Source organism: Nymphalis io, chromosome 19 (genome assembly GCF_905147045.1).
Source record: "Nymphalis io chromosome 19, ilAglIoxx1.1, whole genome shotgun sequence".
Taxonomy (NCBI): domain Eukaryota; kingdom Metazoa; phylum Arthropoda; class Insecta; order Lepidoptera; family Nymphalidae; genus Nymphalis; species Nymphalis io.
Window position 1 is genome coordinate 536,597 of NC_065906.1, and position 24,718 is coordinate 561,314.

The 24,718-nt window shown below is 29.7% G+C and overlaps 2 protein-coding genes across 2 annotated transcripts; one reads left to right on the top strand and one right to left on the bottom strand.

Moving 5' to 3' along the window:
• Nucleotides 1–18,592: 18,592 nt before the first annotated feature.
• On the bottom strand, nucleotides 18,593–21,540 carry LOC126775833 (hippocampus abundant transcript 1 protein). The gene has a single exon (XM_050497957.1). The coding sequence runs from the start codon at nucleotides 21,422–21,424 to the stop codon at nucleotides 19,973–19,975; it is 1,452 nt and encodes a 483-aa protein (XP_050353914.1). The 5' UTR covers nucleotides 21,425–21,540; the 3' UTR covers nucleotides 18,593–19,972.
• A 677-nt stretch (nucleotides 21,541–22,217) lies between these two features.
• On the top strand, nucleotides 22,218–24,483 carry LOC126775842 (AP-2 complex subunit sigma). The gene is made up of 4 exons (XM_050497973.1): nucleotides 22,218–22,336; nucleotides 22,415–22,564; nucleotides 23,297–23,470; nucleotides 23,754–24,483. Exons 1-4 carry the CDS (start codon nucleotides 22,334–22,336, stop codon nucleotides 23,853–23,855), a joined length of 429 nt encoding a protein of 142 aa, XP_050353930.1. The 5' UTR covers nucleotides 22,218–22,333; the 3' UTR covers nucleotides 23,856–24,483.
• The last annotated feature ends 235 nt before the right edge of the window (nucleotides 24,484–24,718 follow it).

Below are 24,718 nucleotides of genomic sequence, written 5' to 3' on the forward strand. Positions count from 1 at the left end.
TTTTTTTATCATCTGTTACAATAATTATACAAATACATATAATAAAACTAGTTATTACTATAATTTTATTAATCGCTTGACAATTTTGATGACTTTATTTATTTACTTTTCATATAAAAATCTATCTTTGATAATATTTCACCCTATTTTAAAGTACAACAGATAACATTAAAAAAAATAACAATAAGGCATCAATAGCATATTTGAAATTATTTGATCTATAGCAATTATTTTTATCTGTATTCAAATACCGACAGACAGAGAAAAACACTGATTAGTTTTAAAAGAACCAACATTACAAAAAAATTTGGCTACTTAATTATTTGTTTAACATTATTAATAAAAATTGTATAAGAGCTGCTTATTATAAAATAATAAAGGTTTTAGTTTTTTATAGTATTCATTTATTGTAATATAAATTAAATAATTTCTAGAATTTTAATAGTACAGTCCGCGAACGTAAACAATACTAATGTAGATATTAAAGTAGACGGGAGGTATAACCCAGTGCCGATAGATGGCACTAATTAAATAACTCATTCTTTGTTTCATTCAATGTATGATCTCCCTGATTATATTATTGTGCGTAAAAAAAAAGAAAGGTTAGGTATCGTGCCGCTGATGAGCGATGAGCTTTCGTTTTAGTTCAATTATGACAATAACTTTTGCACACATATACACACATATGTAGGTTTTACTAGCATATATGCCATGATGCTGAGCTGATTGGGCAATGATCATGAATATGGAATAATTTTTGCTCATCTAGCAGATTTGTAAGGTTTCTTTCATATCAATTTGTTTTAGCCAATCTAGCAGTCATTTGAAGTTTGATCATTAGAGTTCTTTCGCCTTAAGCAGTATAAAATGTAATTACCGAATACACTACAGGCTTCTCCTATGGAATTTTATATATTTACTTTTATAATTATTTATGAACCTAGTTTACTTATTTTCTGCTTTCATTTATGTTGATGTCATTTATGTTGATGACGTTGAACCAAATAGTTATTTTTTCTTATAAATAGAACAAACATCTTGGTAGCTTATACTTTTCTAAACATTTTAAGTAAATTTTCTTCTTCACGAAATTTTTTTTTTCATGAACTTAGCTTACAACTCGTATGCCTGAAATTACTGTTTCTTGGTTCTTTATTTAACACAACCAGAATCTTTTCTGTTAGTATATTAATTTTTTATATTATTTTAATTATTGTGCACAAATATATCTAATTAAAACAGTTTACGTTTTATATTTTTTATTATAGCTTTCTTCACTTGAATATGATCGTGATATATGACTAAAAACACGCATTGGCTCATACGTGTTTACTTACACGTTGGTACGAGTTATTCAGTATTAATTTTAGATGGCATGTAACCTTGAATAGTGACCGTATGATTATGTATTAGAATAACCAATTTTATATTATATTGTACACAAAAGTTACGTCGTTTCATTTATGATGTATTTTTTATTCTCCTTTTCGATTTGTCGTACGTTCCACGGGCGATATTTGCCCAAGAGATGAACTTGAAATAAAAGTTGGTTGAATAAAAAGCGATAGAATAATAGGTTGAATTTTTCATGTTGGATGAGCTTTTTTAAAAAACGAAACGCCATATATTTTTATTCATAATTTTGAAACATAAATTTATAATGCAAGTGTTTCCAAAAACAATTGATTATGTAATAATTAAGTTTAGGTAATACGCTCAAAACTTAAATAATTTCAGCCACACCGTCAAAATTAAAAAAAAATGATTATGTTCCTATTTGACATCGATGTACAATTAAATTATTATGAAAAAGTCTTAACATTTAACGAAACAAAGAACGTAGGCAATACAATTATAATATACGTTGAAGTCTTAAAAGTATTCAGCTTCTAATGAAATCAAATGATTTAATATTATAATATACCTACAAGCTGCGATGTGAAAACATTTTGTTTTATCTTACCGTTATCCGTAATTAAAACATAGTTTAAGACCGACCAAATACTTATTCATTTAATTTAATATTATAAAATAATGTACTTACCTTAACAAGCTTTAGCTTTGACGAGAACGCAATTAATGTATCCACTTATGATATTATATAATATCCCACGACCACGCGATATTTTTCAAATAATTTAAAATATTATGAAATTTGAACATAACTTTGTTTTTAAGTTTATAATATTTTGGAAAGTAAAAAAAATATATTTAAAAAGGTATAAATTAAAAACAAACAAAAATCGACTACAATCAGATTTATTAATGTATCAACATAGAAGCACTTGTTATAATAATAATCGAAGGTTTAATTCGTTAGTTTTTTTTAGTTTATATACATTATTCTTTCACAATACAATGGATATTGTCTTTCAATCAATAAATCAAGGTTATATGAAGTCAACATGGTTATTACTTCTGCGATATATCTGTGAATTAACCATTATATAATTAAAGCCACAGATAACAAACAATATATTACAATTAACTTTGCCACAGAAAACAATTTGCTAGCGATTTAAATCTTCGACTTACACAATTGTATCCACCTTTCCCAAAATCACAGTGTCACCCCCTACATTTTTTCATTAATTTCCTTTTAGTTTACTAAACATGATAAGAGCTGAAATATAGTATGATTCCCAGTTTTTTATATGTATAAACTAATATATATATATTATTGTACATAAAGTTCATTCTAACTCACACGTTTAGGAACAGTACTATGTTAACATTTTGTAAAAGAAATATAAATATTATTAACAGACGTATTAAATAAATGGCGATCGTCAGCTAACTTTACTAGCAGGTTAATTCGTTTTATCGATTTAAATTTTCGTAGTTATGAGTCACATGCAAGACGAATATAAGTATACGTTGTTTATTTCAAAATAAAATAAGCAGTATACAGAAAGACAACATGAAATAGGGCTGAGATATTTCTTCATTGGTCATACTATCATTCAGCTCTTGCCAACTCGCGTCATATCACATCACATAACTTGTACTATTATATTAAAATATGCCATTAGTTCCGATTGTTAATAGAATAATAAAATAAATATCTCACTCGTAAGAAAAGAATTCGGATAAACTTATTTGTAAACAGCGTCTATATAAAATATTACTATAGATTATCCGTTCTATATCGGGAGTCAACTGGCGCTTTTTATGAAACGCAATTTAAGAAGCCGTTATAAAAATAAGCCTTGTACGCAAGGACAAACTGTTCAAAATGTCTAGTATTCAAAAACTTCGATCCCAATTCATTCGATATAGATGATAAATGTTCATTACAATGAAAATTCTGTCACTCGTGTTCTTGCACAGATAAAGACAATACAATTGCTTGTTCAATTTCACGAAGACAAACGGAAATTCTCAATCAATTGAAATTTACTTATTTTGTTGTTATAAATAGAACAGTTTTTCGAAATTAAATAACGGCTCAGTTTTCTTAAATTAATATTAGTAACAAAACAATATGAAATAAAAGTTAAATCTCACACAATACAAATTGACTGACACATTATTTGTCACCTGTCCAGTAATATTCTTAAGTAGTAATAATTCCGTTACGAAATAACGATACAAATATTATTTACAAGCGTCATTTTGTATCTCGGCCTCGTAATAGTAACGTTTATTTTAGAATTGGGTTAATAAAGCAAATGGTTACCACTTGTAAAGCATTTGTCTTTTTCATTTGTTTTAGTTTAAAATTAACTTAATTTTCAAGAACATTGGAGTAGGTTCATAGGATTAAATAAAATAAGATGCAACTTCGGAGGTGCGAGGCATAAATACAGAAGAACGCTTTACGTTTTACAAGGAAATGGTCCCAAATATAAACACATAAAACTTAAACACAAATTATATTTACATAACGTTCATTCGCGAAGCTTGTCAAATTATTTTTATCCAGTTGACCGATTGTTTCCCATGTTTTTGTGCTTCAATGAAAGTTAATTGACCACACCGCACTGTCCGGCAATTACTGCACGTTCGCTACATTTAGTAATACTATCCTCTACTTAAACTCTAGGCTACATTTTTGGCGATTTCGGAAATAAAAATTGTACAACGAAGCAGATTATACGCAAGTTCGCCGAAGTTCTGGACGCACAGAAAAAAATAGCAACGTTAGTGCACAACAGATTATAATACTACCTTGGATATGTCGCAATTTTTATTTTCAATAACAAAAATATAGCATTTAGTGCTAAATATTTTTTTTTCATTTCTACTTAGTATACTATTTTATTTTAATTACATATCGCTGAGGCACCTAATGAAAAACATTTATATATTATTCAATCTTACCTACAGCAGCTTGAGAATAATAGAAACTTTTTTTTCACCTAACCACACCATATGTACTCTCAACACAAATAGAATGTGAACGTCTCAACACTTACCCACTAACGGGAAACAATATTATGTTAACTTACAGATTTATTTACAAAATTAATACACACAATTTTAGTTTTATTCATAAATAAAAAAAGATCGAACAATACGCTAAAGAGGACGTTTGGGGAACTTTGAATATTTAAACACCTAACTTGCATTGCCTTACTTATTTTTTACAACACACTTATGTTAAAAAAATACTAATCAAATAAAATAATTCACTAACGTTTTGAAACGTATGTTTTTTTTTTCATTTGCGTTATTTATAATAAAATATATTTTTCCATGAACATTCCTTCGAATCGGTATGGTAATTAAGAACACATAGAAATTTAACTATAAGTAGACCGAATCCGGCGGAGCTCCACATCACACAATTTAAAGTATGAAAAACCAGACGTATACGTTGCACCTTATAGCTTTATTTTGACAAGGTAATATTTCATTTATGCTGCATAATTTGTACAATGTATTTAGAAGGAGTTGCTTTTTAATAACATTATTATAAAAAGTTGAAATGACATTGTTTTTGAATCAATTGTTTATTTATATTTTTCATAATTCTAGATGATAGATTTGAGTGGAACAAAATCTGACTTTTAAAAAATTCCACAGGTGCTGGCTATTTAATATGCTCAATAAAGAGATATATTACATCAAGGCAAGTAAATTATCTGCGTATAAATAATATTTATATATGTGAAGAAATATCGGATGAAGCCCGCGAAGGGGTGTTCATAACAACTTCGTTGCTACTGCGCCAGTATTTCAATTAGTGAGGGTATACTAATGTTAAATATCAAGTGTCTATTTTAAGACAAACGATTATTATTTTTCTTTCTTAGAAAAGCGGCTAGATTCATTGATCGTTTAATTAACGAACATTCTCACGGTTTCATTAAGATTCTTAACGTTTATTCCTGTCTGATCAAAATGTCTGAAATAATTTAAATGCAAGCTAAACTATGAATATTTATTTTATTAAATACAGTAGTTAAGGTTACATGCTTGATGTAAAGGTTTTTTACGATTTTTATTTCATATCTCGCATTTAATCAGAGTTTACATAATAATTACGAGTAATTAATTATTAAAGGTGTTTGAACCAGGAATGTTTCTTATATAGTGATAAGATTGTTTATACTATAAACTAAACTATATTAATAACCTAAAAAAAGTTATTTGTGATTACATTATACGATATCCTAGAAATATTTAATGCTTGTTTATGTTCAAATTATAATACAATTGGTCGCTTCTAATAATACTGCTGTTTATAAATAACATGGCAACTGATATTGAACATATTGTTTTTCATGTATTATATTAATATACCTATGTATTTATAGTTATGGTTAAATTATTGCAGAACTATGAAAACCACAGATTATTAATACAGTTGACAGCTACTAGACTTATTGAAAACAGATGCTATTAACATATTTTAAAATAAAACGTACATATGACATTTACATAGCATTTCCGTTATACCTGTCTTGTAAATAATTTGTATATGTATATAATATCTGCATAAAACATAGGTTTTCTTTTTTAATTTATGTTTGTCGATAGTTTATCGTTCACATTGTTATCGCTACTAGACATTTTTACATAAGTCGATAATGAAATTGGTATTATGTATTTTATCTTTAACGAACCATATACTAAACAGTAGCAGAACTCTATTTATATAATGATGATAACTATACAATATCGAAAAACTAAAAAAAATACGTTTTTTTCTGGCAGGTATACGAGTATTATGTACTTGTTTCTATATAAAAAAAAAACAAGTAATATAATGTAAACGTTACGTATGTTTCATTTTTAAACGTTAAATATTTTATTTACGCAGATTCGATTGGAAATTTTCTAACATACAACGTGAAAAAACACTTTTTAAATTAATTATAATAATTTAGAATGACATATTTTCATATTATTTTTAATTTTTTATTGTTTCTCGAGGATTATAGGGAACAGATAACGAATGAATCAATAATTAACTTGTAATCCATGTTGTCTGTAAATTATGCATATGTATTACAAAAAGGTAGGTTATGGTTTGCTGTATTTACTTACCTTTTAGGAACAAACACAAACTTGTCACTTATGTTACTACATACAAAACTACTAGCAGGATTTTATAGAACGTTAAACAAACAAATATAAAATTTAAATAAACAGTCTGAGAACGTTTGTCTGAAGGTTATTAAAAATCTAGCGACTTCATTGATGGAAAACACTCGTGAATAAAGCCATTGTTGCCAATCTCTTTCATATAAAATTGGACATTTTATTTAAGAAAAAAAAAGTATTTTTGCGGTTTCAATTCATCAGTGTCCACTTCATCTAAAGTCCAGAAAGAAGAATTTGAGAAGAAATATTTCATTTCATGAATTCCTGGTTTGATTATAAAAACTTACATGTAATAAAAATATATATGTTTTTATTGATAGTAAGATGGCGGTCGAGCAAATATAAGCTAGAAGTCGTTATGCCTATTATATTGTTTATATAATATAACTGGGCTGGCTCATCCGCCGCTCATAATGGACTGCATCTATTGAAGGCTGAAGCATAACTGCTTGTGGTTAAGCTAGAATATGATTGAAGACCAAATGCATTTTCATTTTTACCATTAGTTAAATATGGGTTTTTATTAATTCTATAATCCTTCTAAATATTTATTACCTACCAAGTCATAAAATTTAAAGGTATAGGACAAAGTTTTGGGATTGCTTATTTAATATTCAAAATTCATGAAAGTGAAGCTAATTTTGATGTACATAAATAAATAGCAATTTGCTTGGTAATAACGCAAGTTCAAGACCACTGAAACAGTTGGCGGCATCAATTTTAGATTTTAGATATTATGTCTATACTTCTAAAATTGATATATTTTAGATTATCTAAATCGTATTTAAATAATTTAATATTAGAAGATATAAACTGAACGGAGTTTTCCATAAGATTTAGCATACTGCAAACTTTCGGTAGTCCTGTCTTATTTTGTCTGATTTTACCTCTAAAGGAAAAAAACGGCATTTAGTATTTATATTATATTTGAAATTAAAAAAATAACCATAACTCTTCAGACTTCTTGTTAACAAAAAAAAAAACTAAATCACGCTTACATTGTGAATTCTGTTATATTATTTCGTATCGTTTTACTAAAACATTAGAGCCGCCGACTGTAACCTTTTTCTTAACGAACTTTTTTATTATGAATATGAAATATCTTTAATTTGATAACTAAATAATATTAGACATGTTATTCAAAATCCATTTTATAATTTGATAACGTCAATAAGAAATAAATATCAATGATTAATATAGCTCATAAAATGGTTATAACAGGTTAAAAAAACCAAGTCATATAATTACGTTAACATTCAAATGTCAATGTCAAGGTTGAAGTATAGATTAAAACTTTAACTAATAAGAAAAATGAAATCGTTCTAGAATATATATAATTATTAGGAATGCTTATTTATGTAGTTAAATTCCTCCAATAATTACATATTTTGTTATTGTATCTGATTTAATAAAAATATAATCAATTTCAGAACGTAATTTGTGATGCGTTGTGATTAAGAGAAAAAAATAACCCACGATTAATTAGAACTAAATGACTGTCATTTATTTGATAAAAATGTGATTTTTTATTTAATTGGATTTATATATACGGAATATATAGATACGAATTTTAGTATTGTAAGAATATAAAAATAAGGAAATAATAACATTTATTCCAATTACTGGTGTATTTATTGATTGGTAACTAAATTAAGTCGTTTTTATATAAATCTTTCAGTATAATAAAAGTCAAGTTGAATAACCTACTTCTGTTGTTTAATATTGTTTTTATACAAATTTTATTCTTCATACGAAACTATTTGTACCAGTATTGAGTTTTATTAAAGAATATTTCTTCGCGGAAATAGATGATATAACATTCACTTTCAACAGGCGTTTATTAAATTAGTTTTCTCATTATATTACTTTCTTTGTAGGGTTCCGACCGCCTGTGATAATTTTGGTTTAATTTCGTATTTACTTTAAATGTACAACGTTTTGTTATCCGAAAAGAAATGCAAAATAACCAGGCAAAGCTAAAATGCGTCACTAGTTTCAATGAATTGGCACGATACATGTTACAGTAAAGCGGTTGAATAATTTTTTTGGCACGGAACCAACCTAATCCAAAACTGAACACGACTATGCGACTCATTTTGGTATATTTTTAAAACTAGCAACATTATAAAATCCGTAAAAAAATATGTAGTTAAAATACTCCTATTCACCGAATACACTCCCATACATATCTCATTCGAAATATAACACTATAACTCAAGATACTAATATAAAATACTATTGAATAAAATATTCGATGTAATTTATTTAATCGGTTTTTTTTTAATTTTTATTATTCAATGAACATGCAGGCTAGCTTCTTTTCACATAAGGATAAATACAATGGGGCCAAGGCACTCAAGAGTTTTAGAATATAATAAAAAATCATTAAAATTATTTAAAAGTAAAATCCTATTATTTACTTTATAGAATTATCTTGACACAGTATAAATGTTTTATGAAAAGGCGAGGGTTACTTTAAATTTTCAGAACAAGTCTTTTATCGTAATTATATTAATTACGGAAAAAGATTATGAATTTTCATTAGAACCATCAGACCCACCACCAGAATTTAGACAATATTTAATTATGAAGGAATAAAAGGAATTTTTAATTAATACCCTTTACATGATTTAAGAACTATGGTTGATTTTTATTTTATATAATTTACGCGCAAATAATAGTTTAGCCATTAATTTTCAGTAATATTGTATTTGGTTCGTTTATCCAAAAATTTTACAATTTACCGCGACTAAAGTATTTGTTATTTAAAAATAATCCAATGAAATAAATTTTATACAAGAGTTTTTTCTTTATTGCGTCAGGTTTCAAATAATCTCGATATTATGTTCGAAAAATCAGATAACAATTGAATTGACATCAAACATTAAACAATATAGCCAAAATTATTGGTCTTTTATCGATAATATCATATCGATAGTCACTATTTTATTTTTAATACAAAGTACAGAATATATAATTAAAACGGAATATATATATATATATATATATATATATATATATATATATATATATATATATATTAAAACGGAAATAACTGAAATAAACATTTCGTTTATTTTCATTATTGTAGAAATAAATGAAGAAACTATTGAAAAACTACGAAAAATATTGACTTAAAGCATGACCTCATTTCAAATCTGCGTTGTGTATTGTTGACATTGAAATCAATATAATAGTATGGGAAGATAAAGACAATTTGACTGAGATTGTAGGGAAAATTACCACTTTTACTACCCTCCAGCGAGCCACCCCCGAGTGGGAGGAGAGGGTAAACAGAATCCGAGTTGCACAAAGAAATGTATCCATAGCACGAAAAAAAATAAAGTCCCTCCACTCTGCTATGAAACATGGCTGTGTGTGAACAGGCTGGGTTAAAAGACCACAGATAATAAAAGCTTTATGTAACATGAAAAAATTGAAAAGAATACAAAGCGAGTAAATTTTCGTTGTATAAATATATTGTTAGCTGTTGGGTTCTCTCTGTCTTGGTGCGTTAGCTCAGCGTTTAGAGCAACAATTTTAGAGTTGTTTCTTTGACAAATTAAATGATAGCGAGTATTATTTTGTTGCTTACTAGGTTTATTTCATTAGTGGGATCTTCAGGAATGACTAATGCTTAGAATTTCTATGTCATCCTACATTTACAGTTTAATGAGTGGTTTATGTTATCATTATGAATACAAGATATGAATCGATAGCACTGCATGATACCTACATGTATAACTCACAAACGAAACTATTACATGTTACACGGTCTCACAAAGTAGTAGCTTGGCAGTATTCATTTGAGCTTACGACTTCTTACTGTTCACATGTTTTTTTTTCTTGCCAGTACTTGGTGTTACTTTTTTCAAGTACCCATGTAAGCGAAAATTAAATGGCGATCAATAGTTCCAATTTCAAATTTATTTTTTGTATTTTATTTTTTACTAAGTAAACAAAGCGTAACAACAGCTAGACATAGTTATAAGTAAATTAACAACTCGCAAGTGTCCCTCCGCTTATCCTTATGAGGACAAGGATTTCATTCGGTACATGCAGGTTGCTCCTGATAAGTTATAAAGGTCCCCGAGTTTAAGTTCGCAATCATCATTTAAGCTGCACCAGGGCGCCATCTGAGCTCCGTGCCATTTATTATATATAATTTTTTAATCTATAATGTTCCAAGTTGTTCTAACGGCTGCGCTCATACGTAAGAGTATGTGTTTCAGAATTTATTATGAAGAACGAAACACGTTAACTTCCTATGTTTTCCATCACTGAAGACGAGAGAAAACATATATACTGAAGTAATTATTTACTTATATAGATACTACATAACAGATAAGTAAATAATTACTTTGAAAATAACAGGTTTTTAAAGATATTGAAACTGATAACTATTCTGTTATAATTGACTATGAAAATATTTCATTTAATAAAAGAATAACCAAACTACTGAGTTTCTTGCCGATTTTTCTCTTTAGAATCTACATTCCAAGCCGTGTCCTAATTCTCTAACATGACTATGAAATACTAGAATACTATTAGAAAATGTATATTTTATATATTTTTATAATATCCACTGCGCGCGCCATCTTTGGGTAGATATTTTACATGTATAAAAAAATATGGCGTCACGTAAACGTTTTATGAGGCATGTCTTGACAATTGCGGGAATTATAATATTGAACGCGTGGGCCGAATATGTTTGCAGACTAGTGACTATAAATACTCAAATATTTACAAGACGACGAAATATTAAGATTCTTCTGGTATCCTTTAATGGCCACGAAAATACTCCTGTTTTAGATGAAATTAGCTTGTTTTTTTATTTCTATTTTGAAAGCAGAGCAAAGGCATTTTTGTACTGATCTTTACATTAATCATGAGACATCGTGTTATGCATATTAATTTAAAATTATATTTTCATTTTCTAACATTTGATTCCTTTTTTAACCTTAATTATATTTCTTAGTTCATCTGTGGGTTGAAATACTTTTGCACAACACGTTTCAATTATTTCTCACACCCTCAAGTCTGTGGAAAAGCAAAAGTATAAAAAAAAATATTTCCTTCAATATTTCCATTTGCCGATAATTTAACTACTTCTCAGAACTATACGCATGTTGATTGCATAACGCATTCTCACGATGGTGTCACAGCAACTCTGGACGTAGTGGAATTCCCGAGCACAAAAAACCAGTTAGTACAACCAGCTTTAGTAAATTCAACTTGTCTATGTATTCTTACTGTACTGCGTTCAAGAATTCACAAGGCCTTATACACTAGACACGTAGACACTAAACGCAATTTTCTCCAAATCTTTTTAGGCAGAATAAAGACTAAAAGAAAATATATATTGTAGACCGTTGTCTAGATTAAAAGATTTCTTACCTAAATAGATTTCAAAACTGTAACAGTCATTTTACTGTCCTTAACACTGTATAGACTTATTATCGTTAAAAAAGTTCCAGTAGCAGCTTGTAACATGGATGTGCTTTCTCAGAGTCTAGTCATAAAAGAGTATTCTATTCTCCATTGGCCCCACGATCTCGGTCTAAGCCATGAATGTTACGCACACCTTTATAATAAAACAAGTGTGCCCGCTTCGGTAAGCGTAAATTAAAGTCTCTTTATTTAACAGATAATTTCCTTAATAATATTCCACGCTGTAATTAACCTTTTTACCAAACAGTAGAATCCGTCTAATCGGCGTTAACACACAAACCTTCGCATTTATATTATTAGATAATCACTAAAGAAAATATGATTTGAAACATTTAGTTATTTTTTAATTTATTAATAATAGAACAACTACGTAATTATAATGGCACATAACAGTATTGAAGGCAAGTTATATTTTAATTACTAAATGTTTATAAATCGAAATCTTTAACTAAGGAAATATATAATTAAATATAAAGTCCGGCGTTGGAATTACTAACATGTTTAGCATTATGATGAGATGAGTAGCATATTTGAAAATATTTTCTGTATCATGGTGATATAAGGATATATATTTAAGTATGTAATTGATATAAATGTATAAAATAAAGGCTTTGATCGATATAATGAAGAGAAAGCCTGTAAACGTTATATTGCTTGGCAAATACATCTTCTCCTGCTAGAGGTTTGGAATTTGTCCCACAACTCTATTACACTGTGCGGTGGACTAACGTGAGGTTAATTATAAGCTCAAAAACACTTAAAAAGCTGAGTGGATGCTCGGATTTGAAACAGCGTTACAGTCGTTTAGCGTACGTATAATATCGACGTCAGAATTTTGAATGCTACATATGTATAATTTGAATTTAAAAATAATAAATGATTCGTTATTTATCAATTACCGTTATTGTTTTAGTTTAATAGCTGTATAATTTCCCATTTTAGCCAAATGTTGATTTAGATAGCATCAATTTTTAATAAAATATCTTTAATATTGACACCCATTTACGTAATTGTAACGACAAAAGCGCGATTCGACCTTGAGAAACCCACGCTTGTCCTTCTTAAGGAATTCCAAAAGAGCCATATATATAATTTAGGTATATAAAATATTGAGTTAAGTAGATACTTGTATGCATAGATACAAGCTTTCAAGTACAGCAGTTTTCAGCGAGCGCTCTTAAAGATAAAGAGAATGGAATGCAAACGTTGTTTTTTTTTATATATTTTTTGCCGTTTATTCATTCATTAACTGCAAACAATTCGCGCCATTTTAAAGAAATTAATTAACACAGACAAGCCTTTATTTGTATTGAAAAAAAAAGAAAACTTTATCGATGTTGCCCGATATCAATATCTACTCGTTACGCCAATACATTGCGTCATTGTCGCGATAGTGACACTTGTATTAGTCATTCCCATTTTCTGTTCGGTCAGAAATAGTAAAATAAATTCCTTATGCTGATACAAATTAAGTCTAAATTACTATAACTCCTTCATGATAAATATTACACTTCGTAAATTTGACATGTTACTAATTACTGAACGTGTAAGTTCATAGACCTACTATTTTGAAACGTGACAGACATCAACTAGTCTAAAAAAATAATGAATTATGAATAACAAAAAAAATATACTCATTTTTGGTTTAAATTATTTTAAATTACGAGAATTTCATGTTGTCTAAATGTTTTAAAGTTAGGTACAATAGTTTCAGGTCAAGTATGTCCGGTAATATCAAGTTAAATTTTTAAATAAGTGAAAAATAATGATTTAATTTTAGGGGATTTCCAGATATTGTTAAACGTTTTAATTAACACCAGCCAGCATCAGAAACAAGACATTCCTGCAACATTGGAGTTGGTGAATTGGGGGAATTCCCTATATTCTTGTGATACGGCTATAACTTTTGATATAGATAATATATAAGTTGGTAATATTTGCTTTAAATGTAAGTTAAATTAAATGCTAAGAAAGACATTTCTCAGACCATTTTATCTTTAAAGAAATATTACCTATGAGTAAGCATTCTGAATAGGTTCAAAGTTCAACTGTGATGTGACGTCTTATTGATCGATTTTAGTCACGACTGACAAATTCAACTGGTTATGATAAGCGAAATTTTATTTTATACTAATCGCGACTACGTTTTGGTGCTTAAGACTTTCCTGCTTTATAAAAAAAAATCACTTCATTGTTTTTATTATCACACTAATCTAATGAAAGTAGAGTTTAAGATTTGTTTTTTTTTTTGCTGGCTTCAGGCAAAAACGACTAATCCAATTGGATTCGGTATCGAATTCTCACATTATAATCTATATTAATATTGCAAAAGTAACTCTGTCTGTCTTTAACGCTTTCACGGCTAAACCACTGAACCGAATTCGCTGAAATTTGTTACGAAGCAAACTTAAAAACCTAAGGAAGGACTTTGGGCAGGTGTTTTTTAAACAGCTGCACAAATATGCGAGCTAAAACTATTCGTTTTTATTTATATAGTATTTTCGTACGTTGGGTATTTGATTTTAGCTTATTAAAGTAGTCGAAGACAAAATTATCGGGCCGCTATCGGAGCGAAATATACGTAAACGTCGTGAATTGTTTGCAATGGAACAATGGATTTAAAGATATTACATGGGTTATACGCATTAGATACCTACGGGATATATCGTTTGGCTCGTTACCGACTATATTATTATATAAACTCGTTTTATCTGGAGGGGAATATTAGCTAATATCAGCGGTTCCTAAACTATTAAGGCCATGGAACAAGGAATGAATATCTATTTTGCGTCGAGCCCTGGAGTTTAATTAGATATACTTACTTAACATTTCGTGAAATTTAAAATATTTTAGTACCCGGGGATTAATCTTTTGACAATAATTAATTTTGTCATGAATAAATAACAACGCACTAATTCTCGGAATAACACTTTCGCATGGAAACTTAGGTTTTCTAGGAACTCGAAAAGAATCACTGACTAATTTGATTGGAAGTAGGGCTTTGTAAAAGCCTGTCTGGGTAGGTTACACCTCATCACATATTGTACTCTCAACAGAAATACTTAGTGTTGTTATGTTCCGGTTTAAACGGTAACCATAACATCTTAGTTCCCGAGGTATGTGGCGTATGTAAGGAACGGTCACTATTTCGAGGCCGTCTTTAAACGGTAGTGGAAAGTTACCCGCAAGCAATAATTTTCCTGTCTATTTACCTATTTTTTTACTCATTGGAAAAAATGTGAAACATAACCCAAGATCGCAGATATAGAACCCACCCATCCCGAAAGGAAAAGGTATAAGATAATTAAATTATATGTTATGTACCTAAGCCCAAGAAACCGCAGTACAATAAACTGTTAACAGAATAGGAAGTTAATTGAAGGTTGTAACTTTTTTTTTTGTTCGAGTAGTCTCTTTATCTTGTACAAGGAACAGCCTTGATCATAATTTATTTTCTGTATTTTAGAATTTCCTGTAGCTGAGAGATGAGTAGAGCAACATTTTTTTCTCTTATTTCGTGGGTCTTGAACTTTTACTTTTAATTTCGTTGAACTTAACCGACTTGACCCAATCGACTTTAGTTAATTTAAAGTTTTATCTCTATCGAAATGAAACAACACTAATAACTTAGAAAAAAAAATCTCTCACTATTAATTTAAAGGAAAATTTCAGAAAATACAAGTGCCAATACTTATTTGAGCGAGTGTCGGCATCTTCGCGAGACCTCTTGTAAAAAGGGCACTTTTTCTGAGAGGTCTTCACGAAAAAACCGCGAGTTGGTAGACGCCTGCCTCTAATTGTTTTTTTACAGGTGAATCTTAGAGAATTTCTCTTAAATCTTAAACTAAAGTATTCCAAATTTATATTGAAATATCAACCACTGACTTGAGTTGTGACGGTTTTTTTAAATAAATATTAAGCAATTATTATATATATAATAACAAAACACGCGGCGTGGAATTCGCTTTGTGAAGAAAATCTCTCAAAATCAACCGTTCTAACGTTCGTATAGGGCTGGTAATTCGCAAGTCATATTTACTTAAAAAGAGGCAGTTATTTTGAACCTTTGAACATTTGACACCTCCAATTTTATTTATTTGTATAGTTATTGCAATTATTAGGATTAAATATTCGTTTATCCAACGAGAGAAATTACATCATTACCGATCGCTAAATGGTTATAGGTTAATATAATTAAAAATAATAATAAAACATTGATTTTTTGTTTGGTAACTGTACATATATTTTTTTTGTTCATACTTTATATGAACTTTATATATTAGTCAAATAGAAATCGATAACTGGAAAGACTAAAAGCCACATATCTAAAACACATAAAGATTATTAAGAAACTATTTAAAAAAAATGAATAAGTACCGCACGCTATTTCATCGATTTAAATATTTATTTTTAATCTGTGACTGTCGAGTGTGAAAGTGATTCACACTTTTATTGATAAAATTTGTAGTGAATCGTTTTAATATAAAACGTAAGAGTAGTGTATTGTGGCTGTGTGGCTGACATTTAAGGGTTGAGCAAAAATAAAGGCAAGAAACCGGATGGTTGCTTTTATGACAATAAATTCTACGCACACCTGCTCCGGATATATAGGATACATCAGACGAAATGACTGTTTTGCTTTTCATTATTGAATACAACATATTTTATTTATACTGAAACGGCATTTGTGGTTTTTTTTTTATATTTTAAAATATTGTACGACCGTTGAATAATTTCGTCAGTTTAGAGTATTACTGATATAAGTTATTTCACATTTAAATTTTTTTCGATTTGAGGTTGAAAACTATATCCTTATTACTAGTACGTACTCGGTTGGACACGAGGCGGTGGAATATGACCGTTAATGGTCAACTCTGGTAGTGTACGTTGCCGCTGCAAATTGCCAATATGCTGCTTATCAATCACTACATCCCTAGAGACTTACTAATCTCTATCTTCAATAATCCTATCTCTGATACCAAACCTAGCAAATTCCCTGTTTTCTGGCCACATTGAAACTGACAAGTGCTATTTTCTTAACGCCTATAACCAATAAAATAAAGATACATGTACTTAATTATTGCCAGCGCATTTCACAATTTAATTAAAGGAAAACTTAAGACTTTATCGTATATCTTGTATAAATAAAGATAATTGGCAATCTGGTAACACTGACAGTAACGTTGATCGCAAACAATGCACCATTGAATCAGTGAACAATGTGAAATGTTTATTATGTGCATTCAAGACCAGATAGATATAGACATACATTACAAATGTCATGCCCTTGAAAAAGGGTTTAAAATCAAATTTTAGCAACGCCACTTTGTTATATGGTTTCAATGTTCACAGTTCAATTTTCTCGATAAAATATAATAAGTTACAGCTATTTTAGCCAATCATGGGTTGTCGTTTCTCTAAATTCATCGAACAGTATGTAGAAATACTTGCATTATGATGAATAAGGTCAGCTGTATTGAAATTGCTGCGTCACTGTTTCGCAACTAGCTCGCCAGTAGCATAAAACGTGATTGTTTACTAATCTGTGTGATTTGGGATTCTGGACAATTTATTTATAGCGAGGACAATTTATTCTATGCGTATTTTTTTTTAATAATTAACATTTCTATTTAAATATTATCTATCCGAACTAAATACTAATATTATAAATGCGAAAATGCGTCTGTTGGTTGTGCTTCATGCAGCAACTGCGAACGGAATCGATGCGATTTTACATACGACGACATAGACTGTGTTTTCCGGAAATTATAAATAGAGACTAAATTATAAACAAAATTATCAATTTAGACGTTTGGTTTAAAGCAGTATTAATTCGCTAAATTATCTGTCAAAAATTTAAAAAAAAATGATTAAGTAGACTCGTAAAAGCAATAAGTGTATATTGCTTCTTCGCCAGAAAAGGGAAAACAAACTATATTGAATCATCATGTAGTATTGAATAAATTGTGAAACTACCACCAGAATGTAGATTTTACCTAGAAGAATCAGCAAGAAATTCCGTAGTTACTCTTTTATATCTCTCTATACACTCATTAACATTTAATCAATTAGATAAACACCTAAGATAATGATAACAACGGATACAGATAGATGTAATGCTTTTGTGTTTTAATCGCGATTTTAATATACAGTATATAACGATTAAAAAACACGTTCGATTTTTAAATTCATAATAAAATTATATATTTATAATTGTAAAAAAAAAACAATAGGAAAGTCATTAGAATAGCTAGAATTTTATTCGAACCCAAAAGTGTTTAATCTGCGAATGCGGCATCGTGACCCACTTGCGATTTTAATCAATCCCGTCAAGGTGAAGGTTAGCGTTACACTAAACTACCGGTTTCGGTAAAACTTTTAACATTGCAAATAAATGGTCTAAGCAGATATTTAATTGAGTAAATGTAAACATCCCTTACGGTCACGTAATGATGCAAGCTAATCGTAAAATGTGCTTCAATCATAAATATATGTTTATTATAAATAAATATTTCTTTCCTGTATATCGATTTTGTATAATTTTAAAGTATATTTCAGGCATTTAAAAAAAAAATTAAAATGCCACTTTTTGTTTATCTGTAAATCTCCTTTTTCATTCGAAATATATTTTACTTTTTTTTTTTGATACTTTCAATGGGTGTTCTATGGAATTTTTTAAGTTTATTGTTTTAGTCACTGTTATAAAAAATCGTATTTTCGCAAATTGATTTAACATCTTGCTAGAGCTTATATATGCAATGTTTTTTACCTTATGACCATGGCCTTGTGGACATCTTGAATTACAATTAGGTAAATAATATATAAAAAATTAAAATCAAATAATGAAAATATAAACTTTTTAGTTGTATAACTTAATTTGCTTAAACTTACTTTTGAATATAATCTGTGGTTTCATAATTTCAAAATATTATTCTAATAATATATTTTTTATCTTCACGCTTTTTGTTTTTTAATTTCTTATGAATATTAATGTTTATTTACTGTTTAATGTTGCCTGTTTTGTGTAAAGCTTGAGCTTCCATTGATCATTTATTATCAAAACACTATTAATGTTGCTAGTTGCCAAAATAATGATTCCCATTTGTATGTATCATCTATTTTATCTGGCAGCTCATGTAACAGTAACAATAATGCCACTTAAAGTTATCTTTCCAGGTATTGTTTTTTAATTTAAAGTTACTCTAGAGTTTAACTGCAATCTTAAATTCCAACATGGTTTCTATAATTCACATTTTAATCTATTATCCACTAATGCTCTTATAAAGGTTGCTAAGAGGTTTAGTTAAACACTGCTTTATCTCTTTCTGTCGTCACTGATTTGACATTCGAAAGAAGTAGACACAGCATTGATTAACGAGTCACCTGCAAAATAATGTTTATAAGTAAGACCGTAAGTTTACAATTAAACTTTAAAAAAAAATACTAGTTCCTATTTCTATTTATACAAATAGGAAAAATTTAGAGCATTTCTAAACTTTAGTTGTTTCCGACGGTTATTTAAGGAAATGACGGAATGTGCCATTTTCCTCATAAGTGTGTTCATATTTACCAGATTTAATTATTCCAACTTCATATAAGCATTATATTGAAAATTTTGCCTTCTTTGTGTGATGTGCAGCTCGAAATACGAAACATAGATACTTAAACAACTTATGATTTTATTATAATTTATAAAATATAGTATTATGTACATGACTCCTAGAGCCCGTGGAAATGATTACAAAAATAAGTTTAAAGTTTTAAAAAACATGAACAAGTATTCAAGTATCAGATAAGCAGTAATTAACAGATGAAATGCAGGAATGTAGTTGGTGCAATCATAAAATTGTGGACTCACTTTTCACTGAGTTCGCTTTGGTACCTTCATAAATGCAATCTCCCAGACGCCACACGGCGTGCACAGCCCTGTCAATTAAACGCTGGCCGCTCGGCCGGCCTTGGCCGCTAGCTAGAGGGCAGCAGACTCAGGTGCCATCAAAGGGGACAGAGGGCCAGCCACGCGCCGTCCACGTTCCACCTCAAACCGCAAATCTGGTGAAGCTCGTCTTGCTCCCACTGTGCCATCCTCAGGCAAGAATGCAGCCACAAGTAATGCACAAATAACGAGTAGAGCACCAAGGACAAAAGGTGGTCCAGGGACCATCCTAACATATTTCTCTTCATCAGGTCGTGGATTAATTCCTGGCACTGCATGTTCTTCATTAAGGTCAACATGGAATAGGTAGAAAATTACACCAAACATAGCTGGGCCGAGTCCATTGCAGAGCCCTCGTACTCCAGTCACCATTCCCTGTACCACACCTTGTCTGTCCGCTCTGCTGTTGACTGACACATATGCACTAATTGCTGGGTATGTAAGTGAGCCTAGGGCTGCTAACACTCCTGCAGCCCACATCATCCACGTTCGGCTACCAAACCCATACCACATGAGCTGCATCATCTCAAACAGTAATCCAAGCATAATAGTGTGCTTTGCACCGAGAGATCGCATGAGGAATCCGAGAACAACTTGTACGGCGATACTAAGGACACCAACAATCGCGATAAATATCGCCACTTGCACAACACCAAAGCCCATCACTAGTTTCAAATACACGAAAATGCACGAATATTGTCCGGCTTCGGGCAAGTAAGACAAGAACACGGCGACACATAACATTAGCACTGTACGTTCTGCACCGACTTTTCGCAGAGCAGCAAAGGGGTCTGCTTGCTCCCAACTTATAGCTGGGCCCCAGCCGCTCGGGCGCACTTTTTCTGGAAGACTCTCAGGAACCGCAACCATGATAAAGAAGACGTCAAGGACCGCTACTGCTGTGGCGGCGGCGACAACGAGCGCCTCGCCGTACAAGTCCATGAGGTAGGCGCCTAGTGCAGGCGATATAACCATGCTAGCGGCGAATGTTGCTGACACCAAGCCATACGCGCGCGATCTCTCGGCTTCTGTCGTTACATCAGCCACGTACGCGAACACGATCGAGAAGGTCACTGCGAATACACCGCTAATGCTTATCATTGCGAAGAACCACCAGGTGTTGAAGGTCATGAGCGGGATCGGCGCGCATGTGAAGAACACTGTCACTAGTAGGAAGAATTTTCTCCCCCACACGTCGGATAAAGCTCCAATTAATGGAGCTGACAGGAACGATAAGATTCCTTTGATGCCCATTATGAGACCATTCATTAGAAACGTGTGATCCGGGAAAGTGGCATTTAAGACCGATATAATCGGCATTGTGAGTAGTCCCCATGCAAAAAACTCCAAGAAAATAACCACCAATGCGTGGAAGACTGAAGGCTCTCCGATACCCGACATTGTCATTATCCCGTCTTTCATAACAGTTTTTCTGTTCCGAATCACCATTTCTACTTCAGTTTTTGTAGTCTTTGTGGGCGTCATTTAAAACTGGAATATTTTATTTTCCTAATAAACTACTTATATTAGAAACATATTGAAAATTCCTAAGCACTACATTTATGAAAACTTGATGAAATCGAGCAAGTACTAGCAACGTCAAAAATTCACTGAAATTGAAAAACAACTCAAGGTTTGTATTGCCAGTTAAAACGTCCTTTTGATTTTTAATAATAAATAATTAAAGAAATGTGATATATAAACATGATTCAAAAAATCTTGGATCTTATTATGCAAAAAAAGTAGTAATAATTAATAGTTATAATTACTATTAACATCAATTAATATTCTACACACTTAAGCTAAGCTTACATCTCCGCTGATATAATAAAATAAATTAAAATACTTTTTATGTTTTGACTTCATATTTTCCTAGTGTATTAATGAATCGGTTATTTATAATAAAAATAAAAGTAATAATTTATATACGATTAATAAAGTATTTAATTTTTTCGGTATAATTTTTAAAGATTTAAAATTTGTGTCACATCTATTAAATGAGTTAAGAATATATCTACATTTTACAGACTGCGATCAAAAATAGTACTAATACAAATTACTCATTACAGTTACTAATTAAAATTTCCTTATATAACATTTTACCTAATTTAACACTATTCTATTGCCTACAAATTTTTCATATCATTTTTTTAAGAATTAAATTAAATTTAAAGTCAAATGCAACATTTTATAATATAACAAAAACGCAAAAAAATACATATTCACATCTTATTTTTATTTTACTAAGTATATAATTTTCTAATCAATAGTAAAAACTTTGACACCTGATTACGATTTTTAAAAAATGTCAAAATCTGACAATCAGATGCTAAAACCTGAAAGGGAGGCGTTAATCCTAATACAGTTTGATATTTCTTATTTAAATTATATAAAATGGTAAGTATTTGCAATTATAAACTTAAAACAGATTATGTTATATTAAATTTGAACTAAATTCGTCCATATTTATTGTAGATTCGCTTCATTTTAATACAAAACCGTGCAGGTAAGACTCGGTTAGCTAAATGGTACATGAATTTTGATGATGACGAGAAACAGAAGCTTATTGAGGAAGTCCACGCTGTTGTGACCGTTCGTGATGCAAAACATACTAACTTTGTTGAGGTAAGAGTATTTTAATGTGAAAACTATTCAGAATACACCAATTATATATAAAAGTAGTCTATTAGCATTTCCAAAGCTGTAAATGATTAAATTGCAGCTATTGTAAAATTTTAAACTGACTCTTTAACTGTTGCTCCGAATCTTATATAATTTAGAATTACCTCAGTGTCTGAACTGATACATAATATGGTATTGTCTTGTCCTAAGATAGTTAATAAATATCTACAAACGATGTAGCTTAAACAATATTTATAGGAAAGGGGATTATCTAACCAATATATAAATACATTGAAATACTAACTTTATATGATACTATAATATTAATATATAATTCTAACTTCATAATTATTATATATATAATTATATCTATTACAATGATCTATACTATTATAAATGTGAATAAAACTCTGCCTGTCTGTTATGCTTTCATGGATAAACCACTGTACTGATTTTGATAAAGTTTATGTATGAAGCAATCTTCAATCCCAAGTAACTTTTCTTTTTCCAACAACTGCCCCCTCCATAAGAAACGGGGGTGAAAAATAGTAGTCCATAAATTCCTGCTTAGTTTAATTTGTTAGTGATTCTCAGGTCTGATTGGAATTTTTTGCCAAATCAATAGTTGATTTTAGATGGTCAATAAGAAAGTGTACAAGTTAAAATAAATACACATGTTGTACAAGTTGATTTTATACATTGTGACAAACATTTCATATAGTATATTATTTTTAGTTCCGTAATTTCAAGATTGTGTATAGAAGATATGCAGGACTCTATTTCTGTATATGTGTGGATGTGAACGACAATAATCTCTGCTACTTGGAGGCTATACACAACTTTGTTGAGGTTCTCAATGAGTACTTCCATAATGTCTGCGAGTTGGATCTGGTCTTTAATTTTTACAAGGTAATAATTATTCATTTTACTTTATATCTAAACTATGAATAAACAATTATTATCTTAATTTTTAAGTTATAAAGCATTATACAGCAAGTGTAGAAAATTTGAATGCTATGTAAATTATAATATATTTGTGATATAAATATATAAAGCATATTTCTGTATCAAGGAATACTCAACATTGTACCGGAAGACTACTGGTCCCATCATCACGGAGTTAATATATGGAAATTGCAGATTTGAGCACTTCTAGAGAAATAAATATATCTAGAATATTCCTTAATTTCAGGTATACACAGTTGTTGATGAGATGTTCCTGGCGGGAGAGATCAGAGAGACATCACAGACAAAAGTACTGAAACAGCTTTTAATGTTGAACTCATTAGAGTGAACTATATTTATAAAGTAGAGTCTCATACATAGAATTAAATAAATATTTACTTTATATTTATGAAATCCAATGAAATAATTGTATATAAACAATTTATTTAAAGTACAGCATTATTATTGTAGACTGTATTTAAAAGTATTGATTATGTTTAAAGAAAATCAAAGGTTCTTTTTGAGATAATTAAAAAAAGTGGTTTTTCATAACAAAATTTATAGTATTTAGCCTTAGCTATAAATTCCTACAATGAATCATATATATTAGCATTTTTTTATTATCTAATATAAATTTTAAGCTTGTCACCTATTGCAGCCTAACAATGCTTTATATCTCGCAGAAAATATGACATTACAAATGGTAATAGTAAAAGCCGGCAAAGATATAAGTTTTGTTAGATGAAATGTCTATTATAATTTTGCCATTTCTGAAAAAACGTAAGCATCTGTTTTTTATTTTGGAAATATATCGTAAAACTATTGAAAATGTTGCAGAAATTGATATCAATACAATAAACCAGTATAAGGTTTATTTTATAAATAGTTTATAAAATGTATAATTTATAAAGTTCGTGTGCTTTAGTGAATACTCATTCCACTGTAAAGTAAGGTGTATTAAATGTTATTACAAATTATTTGATGTTTTATTGCAATCATGTTTCGGAGCTTAAGTTTCGAATTTTGAGTTATTCATATGAACATAATTTCGGTAATATTAATGGTACTTATTGCATTTTAAAAGTCAAAGATATATAAAAAATTATAACTACCTTTAATTTGATACCTTTGTCAATAGAAAATGTAAGTGGAATTGGTTCCCTTCTAACAATAATTACAACATTAATTTACAAAAAAAAAATATTGTTTTGG